Source organism: Phascolarctos cinereus, unplaced genomic scaffold (genome assembly GCF_003287225.1).
Source record: "Phascolarctos cinereus isolate Bilbo 61053 unplaced genomic scaffold, phaCin_HiC Scaffold_1;HRSCAF=81, whole genome shotgun sequence".
Taxonomy (NCBI): domain Eukaryota; kingdom Metazoa; phylum Chordata; class Mammalia; order Diprotodontia; family Phascolarctidae; genus Phascolarctos; species Phascolarctos cinereus.
The window spans coordinates 18,372,177-18,397,407 of record NW_027555514.1 but is presented as its reverse complement, the minus strand read 5'-3'; the positions used below and the strand labels follow the sequence as shown (position 1 = coordinate 18,397,407).

The 25,231-nt window shown below is 41.8% G+C and overlaps 1 protein-coding gene across 3 annotated transcripts in view; it reads right to left on the bottom strand.

Moving 5' to 3' along the window:
* Positions 1-25,231, bottom strand: part of TAX1BP1 (Tax1 binding protein 1) — a 79,290-nt gene that overhangs the window by 21,167 nt on the left and 32,892 nt on the right. For 2 of the 3 annotated variants that reach the window (XM_020993361.2, XM_020993359.2), the window contains exons 6-14: positions 20,046-20,194; positions 19,873-19,963; positions 14,305-14,490; positions 11,732-11,956; positions 11,046-11,192; positions 9,817-9,910; positions 7,322-7,440; positions 4,638-4,763; positions 2,518-2,598 (exon numbers count right to left, since the gene is read on the bottom strand). In XM_020993361.2, the coding sequence (XP_020849020.1) occupies positions 2,518-2,598; positions 4,638-4,763; positions 7,322-7,440; positions 9,817-9,910; positions 11,046-11,192; positions 11,732-11,956; positions 14,305-14,490; positions 19,873-19,963; positions 20,046-20,194 (1,218 nt within the window). The remainder of the gene's footprint in view (positions 1-2,517; positions 2,599-4,637; positions 4,764-7,321; positions 7,441-9,816; positions 9,911-11,045; positions 11,193-11,731; positions 11,957-14,304; positions 14,491-19,872; positions 19,964-20,045; positions 20,195-25,231) is intronic. The other variant, XM_020993360.2, reaches the window with a different exon arrangement.

Sequence of the window (25,231 nt, the reverse complement as noted above, 5' to 3'; positions counted from 1 at the left end):
AAAATCAGTTATCGTGTACAGCACAAAGGGCAAAGAAGAAATATATGGTGAGGATTCAGGATTCACATGTGATACCCATAAAGTGACCTAAAAGAGATAAACAGCCAGAGCACCGGGATAGGCAGTTCTGAAAAGAAGGAAGCTATCAACAACTGTACAAAAAATGGATCCCAAATCCCTGGTAAGAGCAACGCAAATGAAAACAATTCTGGCATTCCTCCCCACACAAAATCAACCAGACAAAGATGAGGAAAAGTTAAATGGCGTCTGATGGTGGGGCTATGGTAAGAGCAGCAAAGCAGCCCAGCCTTGGTGGAGTTGTGAGCTGGGGCAGCCATGCCGGGGAGTGGTCGGCAGCTGCGCCCCGACAGATGCCGTGCTTGTTACGTGTGGCTATACTGCTTGTTACGAGGAGTCCTCGGGAGAAGGACAAGGCGGCCGCAGGTGAAGGTAAGCCTCAAAGACGTCGAAGGGGCAGGCCATGCCAGAGCAGACCAGATGCACGACCAGCAAGGACTCCTCTAAAACTGGGAAGCTCATGTTCATACAACTGACCCCAAAGGGTTATGCACAAAGGGCTTTGTAAACTACCAAGTGCTCTCTGAAGGATCAGCTGTTATCACTCTAAAGATTACACTAAGTTTTTAAATTACCTTCTTTGAAAACTAGCAATCTAACAGGAAAGGCTTGACCAAAGATAGCAAAAAATGGCATATGGACAACAAGAGGAAAGTGAAAATCAGTAGATAATGGATTTTAAAAGACATTTTAAAATTAGATAGCTTATGTTTCAAAAATGCTTGAAATTAAAAGGAAAATACATAAGGATTTTTTAAATAATCTTTATAGATCTGAGGACTAAGTTCAATTCAAAACGTTAATACTCAAAAGATGAAATCATGGAAAGGAATTATCACTTCAATTCACTCAGAATTTGAAGCCATATATCCATTCAACCTCTGAACAGAAGTTGTATTAACAGTACCGACTTTGTGGCTTCGGAGCACTTCTACCTTTCAATAATACCAATTACAGATTCTCAATGAGCTTTTAAACAAAATCACACCCCTAGAATGAATTTATCAGAAAGGATTAAAGAATAATCAGCATTCAATGTTTTTGGAAAGTAGAGAATCAGTATTTTTCCTTCATACTGTAAGAAATTTTTTGGGAACTAAGGGGAAAAACTTGTGTTTATCTTGCACTCTATGAGTAAATAAGAAAGAGGTAAAAATGAGAGAAGTGTACATCCAACATTTCAAATTTACCATGGTTAACCAGACTGAGAAAGTCTATCCTTTTTGTTTCATGATATGGACAAAGCAACTCACTCATCTCCAAACACTAAGACAATTAAAATGTCAAAAATGTGCATCTCTGTGCATATACATATAATTTTTAAATATCCACATTTCCTATTAAACATGGAAAACTTCTGTCAGCTTATTGTTTTAATTACGTAAATTGACTGAAATGCCTGTTGCTTTGGTGAGAGCTGTTATGACATGACCAAAATGTTTTTGTATTTCATCCTAGTTTAAATGTAACTTTTCTCTAAGAAGAACAACAAATCACAAGGATTTCCAAGATTTCCAGCACTGCTGTTTTATTTGATAGGGTAATTTTGCTAAAGATTTAATTCAATCAGAAAAAACGGATTTCATTCTCACTACTTACCTCAGCAAACTATAAGCGTATCACACTTTAAAGCAAAAATCACACTCAACTTGTGATCACTAAGACAAAGTTCAATTCTGAACAAGTTTATCGTACACTAAATACAATTCTGTCCCTTTGCTTTTTATTCATCCTAATTAAGCCATTTTTCTTAACATGATAAGCACCTGAAATCATTTTTGAAAGAGCATACAAAATTAGTACAACAGTCACAGGGTATCAGCCCTGTAACGTAAGTATCTATGAATGTTTTACACAATCATAAGGAAGATGCAAGGCAATCTGCTATATGCTGGAGCCCCTATGTAAATGGATGACTATAACAGCAAATGTTATTCCATTATATTCTATTAGTAGTGTTTGTTTGCCTCAATTATAAAAAGTGAGGGTACCCTCAAGCCCTTCCCTCTGCAGTCTCTTCAAACCTATGCATTTCTTCTGTCTCTCTATTACTACATGCCACAAAGCTTTGAGCTTTTCCTCCACCCCCTTATTTCATTGTCTCTAGAGGGATAACAACTCCTTTCTATCATGTTTTACTGCTCACTTGACCTAGGCTAGAGCTGAATGAGAGACAGAGCTGTAATTAAATGCCACCACACTTCCTCTAAAGATGCTGCCTGTTATCAAAGAAAAAGCAAATCCTTACACACCACCACGGCTATACACTAGATTACTTTAAAAGATGCCACCGTGAGCAAGGTAATCATCACAAGACAGAAGCTGTTTCACAGTGACTATTACATATCATTTCCTTTTTTCAACCTGTATTCTGAAATACACAGGTCTTCTAACACAATCTTACTCTACCAGCAATGAATCTGAAAAAGCTCTTCCTACCTTCTCCTCCTTCTCCCTCATAAGACTTTCCAAATGTAAGGTCTGATCATTTATTTCTTGTTCTTTCTGCAACAACTGAACCTGTACAAAAAGTCAGCATTAACTCATTTAAAGAACAGCGTTCAGCACACCCAACTCATCCTATAATTCCACCCACATTCTTCTACTGAAATTACTCTTGAAGGTTATCAATAACTTCCTCATTGCCAAATCCAAGGGCTTTTCAAGTTTTTCTCCTCTCCTTGACAATCTTGGCAATCTACACAATCAATTCCTCCCTCGAGTCTCCAAAGATCTCCTTCCTGTTCCCTTCCTTCTCTTCGTGAGCGATTTCCAATTCAGCGTCCACAGCCTGCCTTCTCCTCTCTCCCCTGCTGATCTCATCTACTCCCACAACTTCAATTCTGTACTCCTTTCAGATGATGCAATTATGCATGTAAACACGAGTCTCCCATCCTGATTTCTGCACCAAGTAGCAGTTACGCTTTCTGAACCATCTGCTAGCCACTGATGTCCCACCAAGACTTCACACTCATAGCACCTAAAAGTGATTCATCATCCTCCGATTTACTGTCTTAAATAAACCCTTAGTCTTAACTTGCCTCCTCTCTGTTAGATTGGTGGAGGCCACCACCATGCAAGGCAAATTCTTCTGGTGCCTCCCCCTCCCCATCCAATCTGCATAATTAAATTCATTCTTTCTTCACACATCTGAGCAATCTATCCCTTCAATTTCCACTGAAAAAATACAAGTTCAGAGCTATACGATTTCACTCCAGATTACCAAAAAGCCTAACAGTAAGATGGCACAGTGGAAGGGGCAGCTAGGTGGTGCAGAGGGGCAGCTAGGTGGTACAGTGGACAGAGGACTGGCCCTGGACTCAGGAGGACCTGAGTTCAAATCCAACCTTAGACACATAACACTTTCTAGCTGAATAATTTCACAAGAAGTTAGCTACCAGTCTGAAAAACAGATACAGGTTCAATACAAAATGCTCAATGATACAGGTTCAATACAAAATGCTCAATGATGGCTTCATCAAATTTCTACAATTTCATAATTGAAAGTAAAGAGAACAGTTAAAATGGCCAAGTTTGTAATAAACAGGAGGTCCTTAAGACAATATTGAAATCTTTCCTAACATTTAACCATAAATTCAACTACACTTCAATTTGTCATATAGTGTATATATGACAAATACTGCATCAAATACTTCTTGTCTTCACACAGAGAATACTCATGCAAAAAACAAAAAAAACCTGAAATACTTAAAATTATAAGATTATAACTTATTTCCTTTAGGGAATCAATTGATAGGGATGTATTTGTCTATTTGCAGTTTGATTATAATTAGCTCAAGATGGTAGTCATAAGCACAGACTCTCTTAGAAGTGGAATTGTGAGGGGGCAGCTAAGTGGCACAGTGGATAGAGCACCGGCCCTGGATTCAGAAGGACCTGAGTTCAAATCCAGCCTCAGACACATAACACTTACTAGCTGTGTGAACCTGGGCAAGTCATTTAACCCCATTGCCTGACTGGAAAAAAAAAAAAGAAGTGGAATTGTGAGGAATTAAATTCAGATAATATATATATTTTTTACTATGTAATTTGTGATCCAAGTAGCGGCCATGTATGAAACAGGTACCCAGGGGACAGACTGACCCTGGACATCCAAGATGTCCCAAAGGTCTCCAAGCCACCATGAGTAATCAAAGCTGAAAATCGCACAAAGCATTTTGAGACTCCCTGTAAAAGGTACTGGCCAGATGCCCCTAAGCACAAAGCTCTGTAAGAAACGGAAGGAACACCCACGTTTCCTAATAGTACAGCGAGCTACAGGATACTGATGTTCAGCCTTAGCACAAAGAAGCTGGCAATACCCAGTCATTCTCCCCGCTGTGACTCAGGTCTAGGTGTACAGGGTAAGACTTTCTGGGCCATACAGGTTGGACGGACAGACAGACAGACAGACAGATAGACAGATAGACAGACAGACAGACAGACAGACAGACAGACAGACAGACAGACAGATAGATAGATAGATAGATAGATAGATAGATAGATAGATCAGTACTAAATATACTATTAACAAGCAACAAAACAAGGGCCCCACTGACCTGATACTGGTCCTCCACCTCCGCCAGGCGCAGCTTTGCTTCCTCACTGATTTTCACCTGCTCCTTCCACTTCAGCTCCAATCTGGCCAGCTCGTCAGCATAGCTGCTACATCTGGCCCTCTCATCCTACAAGACACAGACCATTTTGAGTTTGGTTATTCACTCATACAGTTCAAATTATCTGAACAAAGTAATTATTCTGCCCAATTATGCCTATATTTAAGGCAAAAAACAAACAACCCACCCACCAGCCAAGTACACAGAAAAGGCTGGTTTACAGACGGGTCACTTACCCTCTGGTTCAGCCTACCCGGGTAGCTGACCAGTCTCCAATGCACCTCCGAGTGTTCCCAAGACACAGTGTACCATCTAAACGAGTTCTCTACTCAAGGGAGCATCGTAACTCCCTTTCAACACCTCAACGGACCAAGGCGCTGAGAGTGATTCTCAAATCTAAATTCTCCAAAGGAGAAGGAAGTGTCCAGTGTGGCTCCTGAGTGGAGTGAAACTCTCAGGACCAGATCAGCTGACTCCCTCCTAAAGGCATCATTCTAAAGTGGTCGCTGTGGTGGGGGTGGAGAGGAAAGATCAGGGACTTCATCAAGGGAAGCAACTGTTTCTAGTAAGGTGTTGTCTTAGACACTTCCCCGGGGCACTGAGAGGTCTGGTGATCTGCCTGGGGCACACAGGATGCGTCAAAGGCAGGGCCGATTTCAACCACTATCCATCAGACCATGCTACTTCTCATATGATAAAACTGCATCTTAATTGAACTATTACAGAAACATGGCATTAATGTGGGCCCCACTGGCTGGTCATATGTGGTCATATGAGTGTGACCACATAAATTCAAGGACCACATCCTCTTGATATGCATAGAAACACTTTCTGTTGTTCTCAAATCTGACCCCCTTTTTCTATGGCAACGGAGAAGGGAAAAAACGAAGCCTCCTTCTATCACAATGAAGCACACCCAATGAATCCAAGCTGGTGGATTGTTGGGAAGGTAGCAAAACTAAAACGTTCTGCATGATCCAAAAGATAAGCGTAGGATGCTACAGCATCAACTGACAGCCGGCCGCCACCTTTCTCATTCTGCAAACGGGGTCACTCGCTGATGAATTCTGCACAACCACTTTGTACTGGAAAATGTCCTCTTCTAAAATGAAAGCATTTCATTTATATGAAAAGTAGCAGTAAGGTAAGTGGAAATATCATTAGCCCAGCTTCCAAAATAAATGTCGTTATCATGGGAGGATTTACGTGAACCAATGCAAAATGAAGTGAGCAAGGGCAGCTAGGTGGCACAGTGGATAGAGCTTCAGCCTTGGAGTCAGGAGGACCTGAATTCAAATCCGACCTTAGACACTTGACACTTACTAGCTCTGTGACCCTGGGCAAGTCACTTAACCCCAACTGCCTCACCAAAAAAAAAAGAAAAAAAAAGAAAAAAAAAGAAATGAGCAGAACCAGGAGAACATTGTGCACAGTAACAGCTGTACTGTAACGATACTCAACTGTGAAAAGATTTAGCTACTCTGATCACTACAATGATCCGCCACAACTCCAAAGGACTGGATCAAAAATGCTATCTATCTCCAGAGAGAGAGCCGATGGATTCAGAGTGCAGACTGAACCATTTTCCCCTTTATTTTTCTTTTCTCTCCAGAACATGGCTAATTCTGAAATTTTTTGCATGACTTTTTATGTGCAATGGGTATTGTATTTCTTAACTTCTCAACAGGTAGGCAAAAGATAGAAAGAGGGAAAAAAACTGGAACTGAAAGTAAAAGCAAATGTTTATAGCAGATCCACAGATTGAGAGCTAGCTGGGACTTCAAAGGACACCAAATGCAACCAAATCCAATCATTTTCAAGTGGGGAGGCTGCAACTCAGAGCAGTTAAATGCATGCCCAAGGTCACACAGATAGTAACAGCAAAAGTGGAATTTGAACCCAAAGCCTCCTGACTCCAAGTCTAGTGCCAACTCTTCTATACCTGAGAAAGTAATCTTCGTTGAGGGAAAAACAAAACACGGTGATTTCACTTGTTTTATGATCAGAGCAACCCAGCATAATGGGAATAGTGTGAGACTTGGGTTCAAACTCTGCCTCACACACTTATTAAATTGGTCATTGTGGGCAAATCCTAATCTTTCAGAGGCTCAGCTGCTTCATCTGGAAAGTGGGAAGAAATCCTTGCATTACCTATGTCACGGAGGTGCTTAAAGTAAAATGTATAAAACAGAAAAGCGCTAAATCAGTGAGAATTATTACTGCTACCAAGAATCAACTTGTCTTCCAAAAACCATCTAGGAACTGGAAACATTCTGTGTCTCTTTAAAGCTCCATCACATCATTTTTTAAAAGAAAAACAAATGAGGCTGAATGGGACCTCACGTGGTGACGAGAAGTCAGGCTCAGGGCCAGGAAACCCTCGGTCTGTGCCCACTCTGACACACACAGAGTCACCGGCCTCCTCAGGCTCCACCAGAGGCAGAGAAGCGCTGACCAGCATGGGCACTGCAGCCTCCTCCTCTAGGAGGCCTAAGGCTCAATAACGGCCCATGTTCAGCAAGAAGAGCAGCTTGCATCAGCCGGACCTCAGGGGAGGGAGAGAAGAAGCGCCTGGAAGCACCTCCATACCTGGCTTCTGGTTCAGCTTCTCAAAGCCACTAACTTACCAAGAGCAGTTGTTTACATTTCTTGTACTTTTCTGTCTTCTCAGCAATTTCTTTGGTCATTTCACAAACTTGGCCCTTTGTCACCACCTCAGAAATCATCTCAGACGCAGCATGTCCAACTATTAAAAACAAACGTAAAAGTGTTGATGAGAAATCTCCCATCTCACTTCCAAAGTTCACAAAGCACAGTGCAGGTGGACAAAAGTTAGCCCACTGCCAAAGGTAACAAGTGCGCTGCCTCTGCCCACCCCCATCACTTTAAAGACAGTTCACCTTCAAGTCTCACAAAGCAGAATCCTGATGCATCATCTTCACTAAAACTCAGTTTGACTTTGAAACAATGTAGCCTTTGTTCTCCTGCACTGTTTGGGCTCCTGAAGTACTGTCCTTACAAAGGTACTTCCCACGTCACTGGCTGGGGGTCCTCTTCATGTCGATCCTCCCTGACAGGACACACATCAGGCCCCCATCCGTGCCTGCTCAGGCTCTAGACTGCTGTAGCCCTCCTCCCATAACTGTTCTCCAGCAGGATCCCCCTCCTCAGAAGACCTTATTCTAGATCTACGCACAGGCGCTGACGAGGACGGCACAAGGGGCCAGACCTTGGCGCTGTTCTTCTCACATGAACGGATGGGTTCTAGGTATTTCTCTCATAAAATCCTTTGCATGGCTTCCCCTGCACGTGTCTTCCTGACAATGTCTCAGCCTATTCATGCCCACCACCCATTAGCTGCTGTTCTCTGGGTGGCTGGAAACTGGTTCATTAGAGACTGTGGCCTTTCATTACCATCACACCAAAAGAATACTGACATTCTCAACAGAAATAAAAATATTTAGAGCAACATTCTGTGCAGTAGCAAAAAACTGGAACCAAAGTAACTGCCCCCTGCCTGGGGCAGGGCCCAACATGCTGTGACCCGCTAGTGTTATGGAGTGTCCCTAGGCCACAAGAAATGTGCAATGTTGGGACCCTGGGCAAGCCATTTAACCCCACTGCCTAACCAAAAAAAAAACAAAAGAACTTAGAAATGAGTAATGTTATGAACACAGAACCACGTGAGAGGACCAGGAAAACAACATCTCCGATAAGCACAGTAATGTAGAGGGAAAGAACAGAAGCAAGAAAGCAATTAAAACTGAACCCCACAAAATTACACTAACCAAATCTGACCCCAAGAGAAGCAAAGGCAGGTTTTTTCATCAGGTTGGATGGTTTTGCTGAACTATCCCCACCCACTCCGCCTTCGTCAATGCTTGCTATAAGAGATAGCTCTGTGGAGGGCAAACGAGGGGTTACACTGAAAAATCTTGGTGGTATTAAAACATAAGATAGCAGCAAAAAATTATTTTTAAAGAGAAAAAAAGAGCCTTTGTATCAAGGAAAAGCTTGCAATGCACAATTTCCCAAGGTAATCAAGCCCACCACCTACCTCCTTCCACAATTTTGAGCCCACTTTATTTACTATGTGCCACGCACACCCACGATTATGCACCGATGGACCAGTTCTAAGAGGTGTCCATCCTAGCACACACAAAAGCCTGGCCATAGATACTGCCAGCCAGTCTTGTCTTCCTGTGTGAACTATTTTTGTCGTCATGGAATCATTTCAGCGTGTCTGACTCTTTGGGACCCCTCTGGGGTCTACTTGGCCAAAATCCTGGAGTGACTTGCCATTTCCTTCTCCAGCTCATTTCACAGATGAGGAAACTCGGACAAGCAGGGTGAAGTGACTTGCCTAGACTCGCACAGCCAGCAGGCCGGATTTGATCCCAGGTCTTCCTGACCCCAGGCATGGCCCTCCATCCACTGTACCACCTGGCTGACTCCCAGTGTAGGTAGTTAGGCCATATGCTTTTAATCGTGGTGGCTCTCATCCACGCTACACTCTTTAGGGAATGCCTCTTGTGTTTGGCTCTGCTGGATATCTGCCAGGACAGCAGCAAAGAGCCTGAGCGAGCACACACCACTCAGTTTAGAGCCTCACTTCTTATTAATAATTAGAGGGTCCAACTATATTGTTTCATCGTTTAAGATTATGTAACAGTAACAGACAAACGGAAGACATGTTCTTGGAAGACAACCACCGAAGGCCACATCCTCTTCCACCAAAGCAAGTGTTTTGGGTTTGGGTTTTTATACTTTTCAAGCCAGAAGCCCAATGACAACCCAACTACCACGTCTCACTGCTTAGCAAGGAGATGAGGCATTCTCTAGGTTCCCTTGGCCTTCTCCTGGGGGTGACTGGCTAAGCCTCCTCAGAAAGACTGACTGACTGTGGTGATATCTCTTTTGACCCATTTCCCTTCTAATATCAACAGCCGATTTAAATGGGCTAGGCCAGAGCTGACAGAGTTATACCCTCTATCATTCCATGTTAATCCTTTTGCCTTCTGCTCTAACGATTATCTCGATTATCTGACTCTGCTATGTTGTTCCAGATAGATGCTATTTTCAAGCCTAAGATAATCCATAAAAATTTGACGGTTAAGGATACCTGTAGCAGCTGCCAGTTTGATGTCAAAAGGAGAGCTAGCCGCTGTCTCTGTGTTGCTTGAGGCATCCGTCACTTTCTGTTGGTTCCCAGTTTTCTTTATGAAAAGACAGATCTTTATTAGTAGTCTAGCCAGTATCTTAACAATTGTCAAATGCTTTAAAATCACTGAAAATATACATGCAATCATTTAAAGAGATTTTTGCATGAAGCAATCTGGTAAGTGAAGGAATTCTTAGAATTTAATTACTTTAATAATTACAAGAAAAATTTAAAAAAAAACTGTAGCAAGAGGATTAGCAAAGATAATGCCACAAGATTAACAAAGGGGCTGTCAGTTGATACTGTACTTCACTGCACACACTTTATCAAGCAGAGAAGTAAGTCTCTCTTATAAATCACTCCTCTGGTCACCAGAGCTCCTTACAGACCTCCCTCTGGAAACCAACACTGCACCTCCTAAGCTTCTCAATGACAGGCCCCAACACCTTACAAAGTAGAAATCATGCAAAGTCTTTAACATTCTTTCCCTAATGACCTCTTCTGTATTCTTCCACTTTCCTCAGTGTCTCTTCAGCCCAAATCCCTGTTTTCCTTCATAATGATGACTTGCAACATGACAAAAGGAAACTGGTAACCGATGACGCAGGACACTGCTTCACAGGTGGAACTCCCAATCTGCAGGTGCACTTCCCTCGAGAACTCTGCCTCACAATGCCACGGGAACAGGGACCAAGAGGCTACACCCCGAGCTCTGAGGCATCAGGAACAGAAGAGCCACAGCTGTGCACGCTGCCCCAACTTTCTGCCACTGCAGCCCTGCCACCTTGGCTGGCTACGCATGGACAAGCTGCCCTGAGACCCAACTCCAGACCAGGCCTGACAGGTTCAGGAGACAATTTCCTCATCACAGCATAAGAGGAAAAAGCACGAGGGGTAGAGGCAGAAATCTATACCCCAGGCCTGAACAACCTTAGGCAAGTTACTTTCCCTCTGTGGGCCTCAGATTCCTCATCTGTAATACGAGGAAGTCTCATCCATCTGGAATCCCAGGTACCAGGTATCAAGCAAAAAAAAGGAAAGAAAAATCCCCCCAGTCCCAGAAAACATGCAGGCATAGCACAGCTCGCATGATGTTTACTATTCGTACTGGTTATCACATGCTTTTATCAGCGATCATCAACAAGGCCTGAAGGAAATCCTTCGGGAGCCTTGCTGTCAGAGCTACTCACAGCCTGCTCGGACAGCCGGGTCACTTGCTTCTGAAGCCTCTGGCACTCCCTGAATTTCTCCCGGTAATGGTCTGCAGCCATCTGCAGGCGAAGCTTCAAGTCTTCCACCTCTCTGCGCAGCTCCTGCTCAACTAGATCTGTCTTCTCCTTTAAAAAGAAGGACATGTTAGTAAAAACAGGTTTAGAAACAAACAGCCTAGATACCTGCTTTGGAAACACATTTGTTCTCTAGAGGATATATTTTTTGAAATCATTACACAAAGGAACATACACAGAATGTCATGATAAAGTCGTCTCAGAAGCACATATTCACTAAAAACCACAGGTGAGCCAAGAAACCTTTTCCCCAGGAATTTCTGCCTACAACATTCCTAACTCTAAATAATGTAAACAGGTTTCAGGAAATTTCCAACAAAAATTATAATCTTTCCCTTGAAAAACCCAATTCAAAAACAGAACCAGACAGAACCATTAAGAATATGCTGAAAATACTATTAGCTTACCACGAAATTACTTTCAAGGAAAAGGAAAACAGTTCGATGAACTAAGACTGAAAATAGAGAACGCTGTGACCTAAACCCTGATCTACGTTATGAGAATAGCGTATCTCTTTTTCAAGCTTTGAAAATATTCTGTGAGCAGCACGAACTCTCCAGGTATATTCAAAATAAAGTTGGCTGACTGACCTGTTGCTTTTTCACAACAGCAACTCTCAGCTCGGCCATGGCCTCTGCCAGCTGTTTTTTGACTTGCTCGTTTTCTAGCCGGGCACTATGGAGATCAGCCATGGTCTGATCCCTCACATTGACTGCATCACTCAGCTCTTTGGCCAGAAACACAGCTTCTTGTCGAGTAGCTTGGACCTGCTCCTCCGCTTTGCGAAGTTGCTCTTTTAGATATGCAGCATCTTCCTGAAAAAAATAAAAATAAAAATGATCCATAAGTGTCTACATAAAAAAAATCTCTCAAGTCTCCCAATCTCTATCAACCACCACGCCCCCCCCCCACACTTCTTGCCAAACCTTCTATTCCTAACAACAAAACACACCAGCTCTTAACCTCCATGGTAATGTGGCACAGAAGGTAGCACCAACACGTCGGCTTCAAACATGATAACTTTTCTCACTCTTAAGAAAGCAAAAGCTTTAAAATGTCTGAGAAAATAAGGCCCCGATGCCCTCCCCATCCGCAGAAAGCACGGAGTGATAGTTTGGGAGCTGGGGGGAATCGCAGAGGGCACCTAGCCCAACCACCACATTTCACACAAGACCCCCAAGAGAAGCAAGGCCTGAATCAAGTCCACTAACCACAGAGCCAGGGCTCTGGCTCTTGGATGCTTTTCCCCGGGCTGTAATTCCAGATGCCCAAGTTGGCAAAATGAAAAACTGCCTAAGGAAGCACCTAGTCACGCGTCTATCCATTCCTCCATTCTATGCCCACTGTATGCTGGGGACTAGAATTCCAACAAAATGACCCACAAGCCCGGAAGGCAGCCATCAGTGCCAGCATCTCACATCTCCACAGAACTTCTTTTTCAATGATCTTCCCATGCCCCTCCAAGCTATCACCTCCCTCTGTCCTTACAATGATGCTCTGGAGCAGGAAGATCTCTGTCTCTCAAGCCCAAACCCTGTTCTAAACAGAGCCCCCAGCCCAGCTAGACGATCAGCTGTGTGACTGGTAAAGGCCAATGGGGAACACCGTGCAGTTGTTTTGGAAGTACAAAAACTTTTGGCCAAAGGTTTTTACGAAGGGCAAAAGAATTTCAGAGCAGTGGTCCTAAAGTTAACCACCACTGTTATTTACTATCTATGTAACCTCAAGTAGATTATTTCATCTCATGAGCTTTTAGTTTCCTAAAGGGGTTGGACTTCATGGATTCTGAGGTACTAAGCTCTACTTCCCATGATACATTCATCTTTCCACTTCTTTTACATCCTTCCTTATTATTTTACAATAAGAAAATGAAGACGGGGCAGCTAGGTGGCACAGTGGATAGAGCATCGGCCCTGGATTCAGGAGGACCTGGGTTCAAATCCGGCCTCAGACACATAACACTTACTAGCTGTGTGTCTCTGGGCAAGTTACTTAACCCCATTGCCTAGCCAAAAACAAAAACAAAAAAAGAAAATGAAGACAACTATTGCCATCATAACTTAAGTTAAGCTCTTATTATCACCTTTATTATCATAAATCTAAATAATATCAGACCCTTCAATTTGTATTAAAAGTCTATGAAACAACTTCCAAGTTGTTACAATCAGATCCAAAACAGGTTCTGGACTGCCCACCTTAAGTCTAACTGGGGTTTTCTTGGCAAAGATACAATAGTGGTCTGCCACGCCCTTTTCCGGCTCCTATTGCAGATGAGGAAACAGAGGCAAACAGGATTGACTTGCCCAGGGTCACAAAGCTACTAAGCGTCTGAGACCAGATCTGAACTCAAGTCTTCCTGACTCCAGGCCTGGAGGAGCTCTGTGCACTATGGTGCCACCTGGCTGCCCTAGTAAAATAATGACTGAGTGACAAAAGAGCAAACAAATGGGTAACTTGGTCAAATTTTCTACTGGAGAAATGGTTACAAATTGAAGCTATTAAATAATAAATAAAAGGACTGAAAACTGACAAAAATGAAGATAAGTCATGAGGATACAACTAAAAACCAAATGTTAAAAGGTTAAACATGTCATGAAAATTCTTCCTTGTGTTATTATCAATTACATAACAAATTTACATACTGCAGTTTACAAACAACTTTCCTCACAACTCTGAGAAGAAAGGAGTTCAATAATCTTCATTCTGATTTTACAGATGAGGAAACTGAGGCCCAGCAAAGATTTTAGTGACTTGCCTCTGGTAACCCCAAGTGCTGAACTTTTGTGTGACTCCATGTTTAGGAGATCTGTACAACCCAGCCAACTGCTCCTCACAATAACTTCTCTACATTCAATTATCCTATTTTTACTTTGTGTATATTTTAAAATGTACAGAAGAAAGCAATAGACCTTTTGATTAAAACTAATAAGTTGTGTCTTAGTAAACATTAGGTATGTAATAAACAGAAGGGTCATGAAATGCAATCATACAATCAGACTGTTTTTTAAGAAACAAAAATCTACAATTAATCCATATTGAATGAACTGTTAACATTAACTTTCTTTAATGTCCAGAAAACTGGTTTAGCAAGTGAAGACCCTGATTACCCACTCAACATCTCCTCTCTATCATGGACAGTGAGGACAGATCTGTGGTGACTTACTTTGCTTGGGGCTGCCAGCAGGAAGGCCCTCTGCAGGTTCTCCTTCTCCGCCACGCAGAGCTGCAGCCGGCCCACCTCCTCTTTGTAATGGGCGATCACACTTTCCTTGTTCCCATCCAAATTCTTCAGAGTCTGCACCTCAGTGATGAGCTTAGTATTCTCAATCTCTGTGTTCTTCAGGTGGACCTGCAGCAACAGTGGAGCTGTCACAAGGGCAGTCGTCCGGAAAGCCGTGCTCAAGTCTGGCTTTGCTGCAAAGGGTGACTAACCTGGGGCACTCTGGCCTTGGTCTCCTCTGCTGTCAAATGAGGGGTTGGGCACCTCCCAATCTGAGACTGTTCTACATTTATCCCTCCCCTAACCCCCACACTTGGGGCTTTCCTGTACTTCCTCCTTTTTCATGCAAAGACCCAGAACCACGCCCTTTACCCCCCCAGGTAGCAGCCCTCCTTCTCATCTTGTATTTGTATCTAATTGGGAGGGGGCCCACCTCCAAGGCTAAGCCTCCCCAGCAACTGATGCTGGTCTGAGTTCTGCTGACTCCAAAGATCTTTACCTCAATACTCTTGGGCCTCATGCCTAACCTTCTCCCCATACACCTGGAAACCAGGTCAAGAGGGCCATTAATAGTGGCTTGAATAGGTAAAGTCTCTCATCCCACAGCACGGGAGGAGTGGGCACAGAGGACAGCTCAGAGTTCCCAGTCTCACAGCAGAGGGAAAAAATGTCCCAAGCATCTTGAGCTGGAACTAGGAATGCATACTCTTAGAGAAGCAAGTTAATCAGTGGTCTGGTTGTATAATGCCATTAGAACAATAATATAATAAAGGTACATCATGAACTAACTGAGCTCCTATGAACCGATGACTCACCGAAATTTTCTATGGGGAAAATAGCAAGAGAGGGGAGTCTAGTCACAGCCATGCCATGTAATTAGACAGACCCTCAGCTTGGATTTCTTGGGCTTCAGCTTCCTTACCTCTCAAATAAGGTTAGCAATGACCCTTCAGTGTCTTCAATAAAACTAGAGTGAGGGTCCTTTATGAAATCTGAAGAAGTTGGGTGGTCCTTTCCCAGTATTCTAGATTAACCCAGAACTGAGGGAGTCAATTTGGAACTGACTGAACGTAGGAGTCTGAAGGAGCCCCACCCCCAGGTGCCTCTTATGGAGTATGCCTCAAGAGCCCCAGAGTCCATGAAAGACCTCCCATGACAACATGGCAGAGCTGCTCTGCCCATGACCAACTCTCTGGATGTCTATGGAGAAATCTCAGGGGCTGCTCCCACCAAACGCCTGTCTGTTCCCTTTTAAATGGAGCTTCACAGTTCACCACAACCTTTGTGAGCCAGAGAAGGAAAATAAGGGGTAGTGAGACTGTTCCTCACCCACAAAGAGGAACCCAAGAACTTCTGACTCCCAGAGCCCAGGGTTCTACCACCAGACCACCTCCAAAAGTAATGGACCTAGCACTGCACCAAGGCCAAAGGGGGAGAGGAAGAACTATTGCACAAACAGATGATCCAGCTTTATACTCTACATAGCATTTTCAAGCAGGCTTTCATCTGATCCTCACAATGACCTTAACGAGAAAAGAAGGCTTATCAACTACAGATAAGGAGAGGAGAAAGCTGTCTGAGGGCAGGCCTGTCACTCTGTCTTGTGTCCCCAATGCCTGGCACAGTGCCCAGCATGTGGTGCTTAACAAATGCTTGCTTAAGGAAGTATTAAACAAATTAACAGGAAAGGAGAGCATCATGGATATTTTCCCCTAGCACCCATGTGTCCCGCAGACACATGGAGTCACTGATGTGGCTCAAGGAAGACCTCACTATTTTCATTCTACCAGGCTTCCTCTTCACATCATTAGTAACATAACAACAGAAATGTCTATTGTGGCTCAGTTTTGTAAAGATGTTATATTATCTCATTTGACCCACAAACAGGCCTCTAAGTAGGTACTAGAGAAATCATTCCCATTTTACAGCAGAGGAAACCCCTGAGGGTCCAGGACGAGGGCCTGGTCACCTGGTGAGTGAGTAAGAGAGGCAGGTCTCAACATCCACACTCCAACCAAGGGCTCTTCAGGGGCTTCACCATGCCAGAGGAGGAAAAAGGACAGAAGAGAAACCCCTGCCCAAAGTAAGCACTGGATCATTTTTTTGAAAAAAACAGACACATAGAAAGTAGGGTTTTAATCAGAATCCATGGGAAAATGGTCTGGGACTTCAAATGGAAAATCTGAGTCCCACGCAGTGGAAAGCAGCAAGTGAAGAACCAAGGGGAAAATGCCCAAAGGAACATTCCCTTCCTGTCAGTCATTCCACAAGCACGTGTGAAGTGCCATGCCAGGCACTGGAGCTGAAGGCAGAGAAAGAACCATTTGTTGTTAGCTTCAAAGAGCTTGTGTTCCACACACTCAACACGCCTATAAGTTACTATGAGATAATTTTTTTTTAAATTATAAAGTAATGAGAGCGGGAGAGACTAGCAGCAAAATGGGGGAAATGAAGACAAGCCAGGGGTGGCCACGGCCAGTCAGCTGATCCGGGGAAGGAGATGAGATTCTAAGAGGCAGAGGGGAGAAAGGAGGCTCCTCCAGGTGCGGAGGGAAGCCAAAGCAAGGCCCAGGTGGGGAGCAGAATGCAGCAGTCAGGGAAACACCAACGGACTCATGTGTGCTGGCACCCAGGGAAATAACCTGCAATAAGCCAGGAAGGGGAGGCTGGAGCCTGCCTGTGTCAAAGCAAAGGGAGAGCACCCCAGGGGCCTCCTGTGCGGGCTGGCAGTCTGTGGAGACCCATCTATACTTCAGGATCAACAATCCCGCTGGGGGGCCAGGCAGGCAACCTGGAGAAACAGTCAGGGAAATAAAGAAATAAGGCGCAACCCCAGAACCAGAAGTGCTCCCTACAAGGAAATGGGACAAGAATACTGTGAGCTTCCTCTCAAATAGACCTGCAAACCTCTGAAGCCTTCATTGAAACCTGTATCAGGGAGAGAATAAAGGAAAGAAAAAGAAGGGGGCATTCAACCCCAAAACCCTCCCTGACAACACTGTTTCCTCCACTTCCTAAGAAAAGTCTGCCAAGTTCTCTCTCTCTACCATCACTGATATTTTCAAGTACGTACATTTCCTAATATCTAGATAATTCAAGCACTCACTCTAGAACATCTGCGCTGCCCAACTCATATTGGGCTATTTAATCTAAAATTACTCCTGTCTGACTAGGGCAGTGAGGCCATGTTGCAGTGGACAGAGTGCTGGGCCTGAAGTTAGGAAGACCACAGTTCAAAATCTGGCCTCAGACACTAACTAGCTGTGTAACCCTGGGTAAGTCACTTAACCTGATGTTTGCCTCAGTTTCCTCCTCTGTAAAATGAGCTGGATGGAGAAGGAAACGGTCAACCACTCCAGGATCTCTGCCAAGAAAGCCCCAAGTGGGGTCACTGAAGAGTCAGACACAACTGAACCGAGTGAACGACAAACCAAAACTCCTGTATGAAGTATTCTGCTGTTCACATTCAAACAAAACCTTGTGAACATTCTCAAACCAGAAAGGTGCACAAATATCATTCAGCTCACAAAAGTGTTACGGTAATTAAATAAAACAAGCAGCCAGGCGACTCGGTGGCTCAGAGCACTGGGCCTGGAATCAGAAAGCTCTGAGTTCGTATCTGGCCTCAGACACTTAGCTGCGGGACTCTGGGCAAGTCACAGATTTTCTGTCTGCCTCAGTTTCCTCAACTGTAAAACAGGGGTCATTTTAGCACCGACCTCACAGGGTTATTGCGAGGAGCAATAAAGAGAGTGTCTGTAAAAGCCCTTAGCACAGTGTCCGACACATAGTAGGTGCTTAATAAATGCTTGTTCTTTCCCCCATTCCCCAGATGAGGAATTTGCATTCCATGGTATTAGTCGTCTATAAAAGCAGTTTAGTTATAACTAATTAAATTCCTACATCCCTTCTCTAGCAGGCTATTCTAGCTTGAGCTCTTCTATAATATTTACTTCAAGAAACTAAAAATGATTTTTCCATTGACGTCTCTTTAAATTTCCAGGAGATTTAATCATTTACCAATAAATTTTAAGCACAAAGAGTGTGAGAGAGTGTGACAGAGAGAGAGAGAGAGAGAGAGAGAGAGAGAGAGAGAGAGAGAGTGTGTGTGTGTGTGTGTGTGTGTGTGTGTGTGTGTGTGTGTGTGTGTGTGTGTGTAAACACATCATACTCTTTGACCCACCAATAGCACTTGTAGGGCTATATCCCAGAGAGATCATACCAATGGGAAAAGGACCCACATGTACAAAAACATTTATAGCAGCTCTTTTTGTGGTGGCAAAGAATTGGAAGTTTGAGAGGATGCTCATCAACTGGGGAATGGCCAACCAAGTTGTGGTATATGAATGTAATGGAATGCTATTATGCTATACGAAATGACGAACAGGCTGACTTCAGAAAAACCTGGAAAGACTTGTATGGACTGATGCTGAGTGAAGTGAGCAGAACCAAGAGGACTTTGTACACAATAACAGCCACGTTGTACGATGACTAACTTTGACAGACTTAGCCCTTCTCAGCAGTACAAAGATCTAAGACATCTCCAAAGGTCTCATGATGGAAAATGCCATCCACATCCACAGAAAGAACTATGGAGTTTGAATGCAGATTTTAGCATAGTATTTGCTTTTTTTTTTCCTTCTGTTGTGTTTTGTTTCCTCTTTCTGGTGATTCCTCCTATTGGTTCTAATTCTTACTTTCACTAATGTGAAAATACGCTTAATAGGAATGTATATGTATAGCCTATGCCAGATTGCATGCCATCTTGGGGAGGGAGCTGGGGAGGGAGGGGGAGAAAAATTTAAAACTCAAAAGCTTATGGAAGTGACTGTTGATCAAAAAAAAAAATTTAAAAAAAGAAAGAAAAGAAAAACACCTAAGAAAGAAATGCAAAAAAAAAGAAAGAAAGAAAAAAAGAAAAAAAGAAAAAGACCTCCACCCACAAAAGGAAAAGATTTGTCACCATGAGAGAATACTGGTTGTTTTTAATGACACAGACAAAGGAAGCAATGCAGTGAAACAAAAAGAGAATCCAACTGTGATCAAATGAGCTAATGTACATAAAGTACTTTATAGCCCTATGAACGTTTTATAAATGTGAGCTCTGATTGTTGAGGAGGTTGCTTATACACACTAACAGTATAACCTTAACAAAATCTTTGCATCTCTGGGATCCCAAGTTTTTTCAGCTATAGCAGCAATGAAAAAGTCAGACAACATAATCCCTAAAGTTTCCATCTTTAAAGCTTGAATACAGTACAATTTTAGGCTCTAACGATAATGGTAAAAAAGTTACTCCAAAAAAGCTCCTGAGAAATAAAAGCATCAATGGAATAAGTACAATCTACCTTGGTGACTACTTGTAACAGGATAATCATCTGAATTTATAAATTATTGTTTAAAAAATAGATTACCTTTCTCGTATTACATACATTAAGCATGCCACCTAGTTCTCTAAAATTTCAAATCTAATTATTATTAAGGAGAAAGATGAAAAAAAAACCAAATTACCTTATAAAGTTCCTTCTCATCCTTTTCGGTCTTCAACTGACATTCCAGTTGCTCTTTTTCGAGTGTTCCTTTCTTGAGTTTGTCTTTCAAACTACGAAAATATCAAATCAAGTTAAATACGAGAAGAAATCACTTCTGAAAGTAAAGCAGTCACCAACAGCCATCTTCAATACCTGTCCAACTCAGTCTCCTTTGTAATTGCTCTCTGGGTCACCATCACAAGATCTTCCTCTAGCTGGAGAACTTTGGAAGTTGCTTCACTGTGTTTTTTCTTAAGCTCTTCATTTTCCATTTTTAGATTTTGTGATGCCTCAACAAGACCCTTTGGAAAGAGACATTTATGAGAATCAGGGAGGTATTTCCAAATGCAAAAATCAAAATCACATCTTTTTTTTAAAAATCACATATTTTTCAAAAATATTAAGAGTAGCAAATCTTCATCGGTAGTACTTACGTTGAAACACCAAGTTTACCACCTAAATGATTACAAAATAATTTTTATAAATTGATATACTGCCCATCCCATCCTGCAGCTTCAGATAATTTCACTATTTTCTCCAGCAGAGGGCAGACATTAGAAGGGAGAAGGAAATGAAAATCAATATTGTTTTTCATGGCTAGCTTTTCTATAAAGGTGCAAGGGAGAAAAAATTGAACCAGGTGCAAAAGTTATGTGGTTTCAGATGAATATCAGAATCATTAATGCCATATGTCCATTTCATTGGCAAAGACTCTTAAGTATTTGTTATTATTAATAACAAAATTGCATGAAGTCACTTACCAACAATGCAATTTTTTAATACCATTTTCTAAATAAATTTTAAGGAAAAATAAAAACCCAACAAGGAAAATAACTGTCAATTTAAGTATACTAAATTGTAGTCAAAAGTTTCACGAATAAGTTGAAGACCACATGGCATGTTATTAAACAAAAGATCCCTAATTTGTTTTATGAAAACTGAAGCAGAATTTTACATTCAAGTAGAAGAAAAAAATAAACCACTAATCCATTTTTTCCTTTTGGTCAAAGCTAAGGAAAAAATGAGACAAACACTGATGTGGTCTGGGGAAAAAACAGAAAGAAACTTAAAATGTCTATGATGTTACTGAATTAAAGTATGTAATACAAAAACTTTTTAAAAACAGAAATCCTTTTTAATGAAGAATTCGTAACATTCACAAGTAACACAACAAAAACTACATAAGAATTCTTCCCAACCAGCAGCTTAAAAAGCTAACAATTATATTACTTAGAATTTAAAAATAACTTTACATTGGCATAAAGTACCTGAGCTGATGGACTTGGAGGTAGAACACTGACTGCTTTTAAGGACCTTTAAGGAAAATGAAAATTGCTCAACTCCTTTCAAATTTCATTAAAGTAAAAGTCTAAGGCTTTAGAGGACAGAATCTGCTACCTTCTGATGGAATGGAAGTTTCTCTATCCTAAAAAGGCTTCCAGCATTGGTTAGAGGAAGATACTAAAAAAGGTAAAACTGACCAGCAGTATTTTAACCCTAAAAAGAGATCGGGGGACAATCAGTAAGCGCAGGCCCCCCTGCCTTACTCTCTAGCTTTATAAAATCTTTATGAGAATCCTCTACACATGGACCAAAGCTGGCACTGAAAAAATGTTTTCCTAAACTTGTCTTCTCCAGGATTAACATTCCCACTTCCTTCAACTAAGGCTCATATGGAATGACCTCAATGCCCCTCACCACCATAGATGCCCTCCTCCATCTCCCAACTCCAGGTGTTTTCACTGGCCATTCCCCACATCTGGAATGCTCCCCTTCTGCCTGACTTCCAAGTCCCAGCTTAAATCCCACTTTCCACAGGAAGCCTTTCCCAATTTCTTTTAGTTCTAGGGCCTTCCCTCTGGTAATTATTTTCTATTTATCCTGCAAGTAATTGTTTGGGCACATAACTGTCACATGTATTACACAAGTAAAACAACAACTTAAATGAAATGGATGAATAGTTAGAAAATATAAAAACCCAGATTAACAGAACTAGAAATAAGAGAATTTAAACAACCCAATTGCAGCAATAGAAACTGAACAGGCCTTAAATAAGCTCCCAAAGAAAAACCTCCAGGACCAAACAGAGTAACAAGTAAATGCTATTCAACTTTCAAAGAACGATTAATCCCAATACTGCACAAACTGCTTGCAAAATGAGAAAAAGAAGGGATTTCTACACCAAAAGCATTCTATGATACAAATGTGGTTTATCTATGTAAACCAGGGCAAGCTATGTAGAACCTCCCACTCTCCATACAGCCCCTTCTCCTTCTGCCTGTGGAATTAAGGCCCCAAGTCATTGTCCATGCACATCATGAGCAGCACAGACGGGACAACAAGCATTTCTACCCGTCTGGTGTTTTTTTAGTGTGGATAGTTAGGCTGAACTCGTCATGAGTGTAAGTCACATTTAGTAAGTTCTGTAAGGTTCTGGAGCTTGATGCAATCATCTCAATGTCATCCCCAAACAGAACACATGGAAGACCTTCCCATCTACTAGGCATCTCTCATCATCTACCTGGACTCTGTACTGGACATCTTCCAAGGGACAAAAACCTTTACCCAGCATAAATCTCACTGGTTTATGATGGTGATACTACTCATCAGCAGGTAAAAGCTATTTCTACTGCTCCTTCTTCAAAGGAATCATTTTGATTTTCATGTGCATGGTACACATCTTGCTGGAGACCTTTTATGGTGGCATTTTGTTTCACTAAATCAAAAACTGGGGTTTTGTTTTGACCATCAACAAACAATAACAACAGGGTCTTATATTCCGGACAACAGCCTTCAATCCAGGTGTGTTATTATTCTTACGGAAATTCAGTGGAAATGAGAACAATGACAGACATGGGTATTCAGGTTCTGTCTTTTACCTTTCCTCTCTGGTAACAAGAAGGTCTGAGACTGTGGGCCAACTTTTTGGTAAGCTTCCCTCTTTCAAATACCTTAAAAGGTCACGTTGCCAAAGATCCCAGCTACTGGGAAGGCAAGAACTCACTACTGAACAAAAACCTTTGGGAAAATTGGAACACAGTCTGGCAGAGCCTAGGTCTAGAGGGCAACATCTCACACCATCTACCAAAACAAGCTCTAAATGTGTGCATGACTTAGATATAAAGGGTGACATCATAAACAAATTGGAGCAGCACAGATGAAAACAACTGTCAGATATACAGATGTGGATGAATTCAAGGCCACACAAGACAGAAGTTCACAGGAAATAAAAGCACAATTCTGATTACATAAATTAAAAGGTCTTTACACAGCAAAACAAATGCAGCTAAAATTAGAAGTGAAGCAGGTAAATGGGAAAATAACATCTGCAGCAAGTTTATCTGAGAAAGGTCTCGTTTCTAAAATACATAGGGATTGTTTCAAATTTAAGTATAGGAGTCATCCTCCAATTGATAAATGACCAAAGAATATGAACAGGCACTTTTCAGAGGAAAAAATTCAAGCTACAAATAGCCCTATGAAAAAATGTTCTACCACTATTAGAAAAATGCAAAACAAAACAGGAAAAATGAAAAAAGACCCTTAAGTACAAAAATATTTATAGCAGCTCTTTTCATAGTAACAACAAATTAGAAACTAAGGGGATGTTTTTGGCTGAACAATTTATGGGGTATGCATGTATGTATATATGTGTGTGTGTATATGTGTATGTGTATGTGACAGACAGACAGACAGAGAAGGAATGCTACTATACTACAAGATGGAAATCCTGGAAAGATCCTGGAAAGACTTGTATATAAAGTGATGTAAACAGAATCAAGAGAACAATTTATATAACAACAACCCTGTATAGACAAATAACTTTGAACAATTTAGGAATACTGATCAAAACAATGGAACAAACCACAGGTCCAGAGTACTCACAATGAAACATATTATTCAATTCCAGACAGAGGCGATGGACTTAATAGCACAGATTGACCCAGCGATAGCACTTCTAGGGCTACATCCCAGAGAGATCATACAAATGGGAAAAGGACCCACATGTACAAAAATATTTATAGCAGCTCTTTTTGTGATGGCAAAGAATTGGAAATTGAGAGGATGCTCATCAATTGGGGAATGACTGAACAATGTAATGGAATACTATTGTGCTATAAGAAATGATGAGCAGGCTGACTTCAGAAAACCCTGGAAAGACCTGTATGGTCTGATGCTGAGTGAAGTGAGCAGAACCAGAAGAACATTGTACACAGTCGCAGCCACACTGTGCGATGACTAATATTGATAGACTAACCTTCTCAGCAATACAAGGATCTAAGACATCTCCAAAGGCCTCATGATGGAAAATGCTATCCACATCCAAAGAAAGAACTATGGGGTTTGAATGCAGATTTTAGCATATTATTTGCTATTTTTTTTTCTTCTGTTGTGTTTTGTTTCCTCTTTCTGGTGGTTCCTCCTACTGGTTCTAACTCTTACTTACAACATCACTAATGTGAAAATACGTTTAACAGGAATGTATATGTATAGCCTATACCAGATTGCAAGCCACCTTGGGGAGGGAGGTGGGAGAAAAATTTTAAACTCTAAAGCTTATGGAAGTGATTGTTGATAAATCAAAATTAATTAATTAAAAAGAGTACAGATTGAAGCATATTTTTTTGAACATGGCTAATGCAGAATTGTTTTGCCTGACTATACATATCTGTAATGAGGTTGTTTCTCTTGCTTTCTCAATGGCTGGGAGAGGCGGAGTTGAGAGGGAGAGAATTCAGAACTGAAAATAAAATGAAACTGAATTAAAAAAAAGAAAGAATTCAGTTTAAACAGTTAAGAAACACCTACTAACTCTTAGGTACTAGGAATAAAAAGACAAAACCAAAACCATCCCTGCCCTCAAGAAGTTTACTTTTATTTGTCCTGGGGGAAAGCACATAGTTAAAGTAATTATAAGATATACGCAAAAGGAATATAAAGGAACTTCATGAAGACAGGACCACTAATTAGAAAGGCCTCATGGACGTGGCTCATCCATGACCTCAGCCTTGAAGAGAACTAGGAGTTCCAAAAGGTGTAGAAGAGCATTCTAGGCATGGAGGGAGAGCCAGCCTGTACAAAGGTACCAAAGGAGAAGATGGAATACAAAACACCAAGCAGCCCCATTGGAACCTAGCATGCTCAAATGGCTACCTATATCTGGAAGGCCTGTCCCTCTCTAGTCATCCTTAAATGGAACCTTCCCCAATCCTCTTTGAGCAGAGCTCCTATATTTACCTTCAAATCTCACACAGCATTTTATTTTCTAATTCTAACATAGCTATTGCTGTTGGTATGTCAGCCTCCTAAAAAAACTAAAAGTTCCTTGAGAGCAGAAA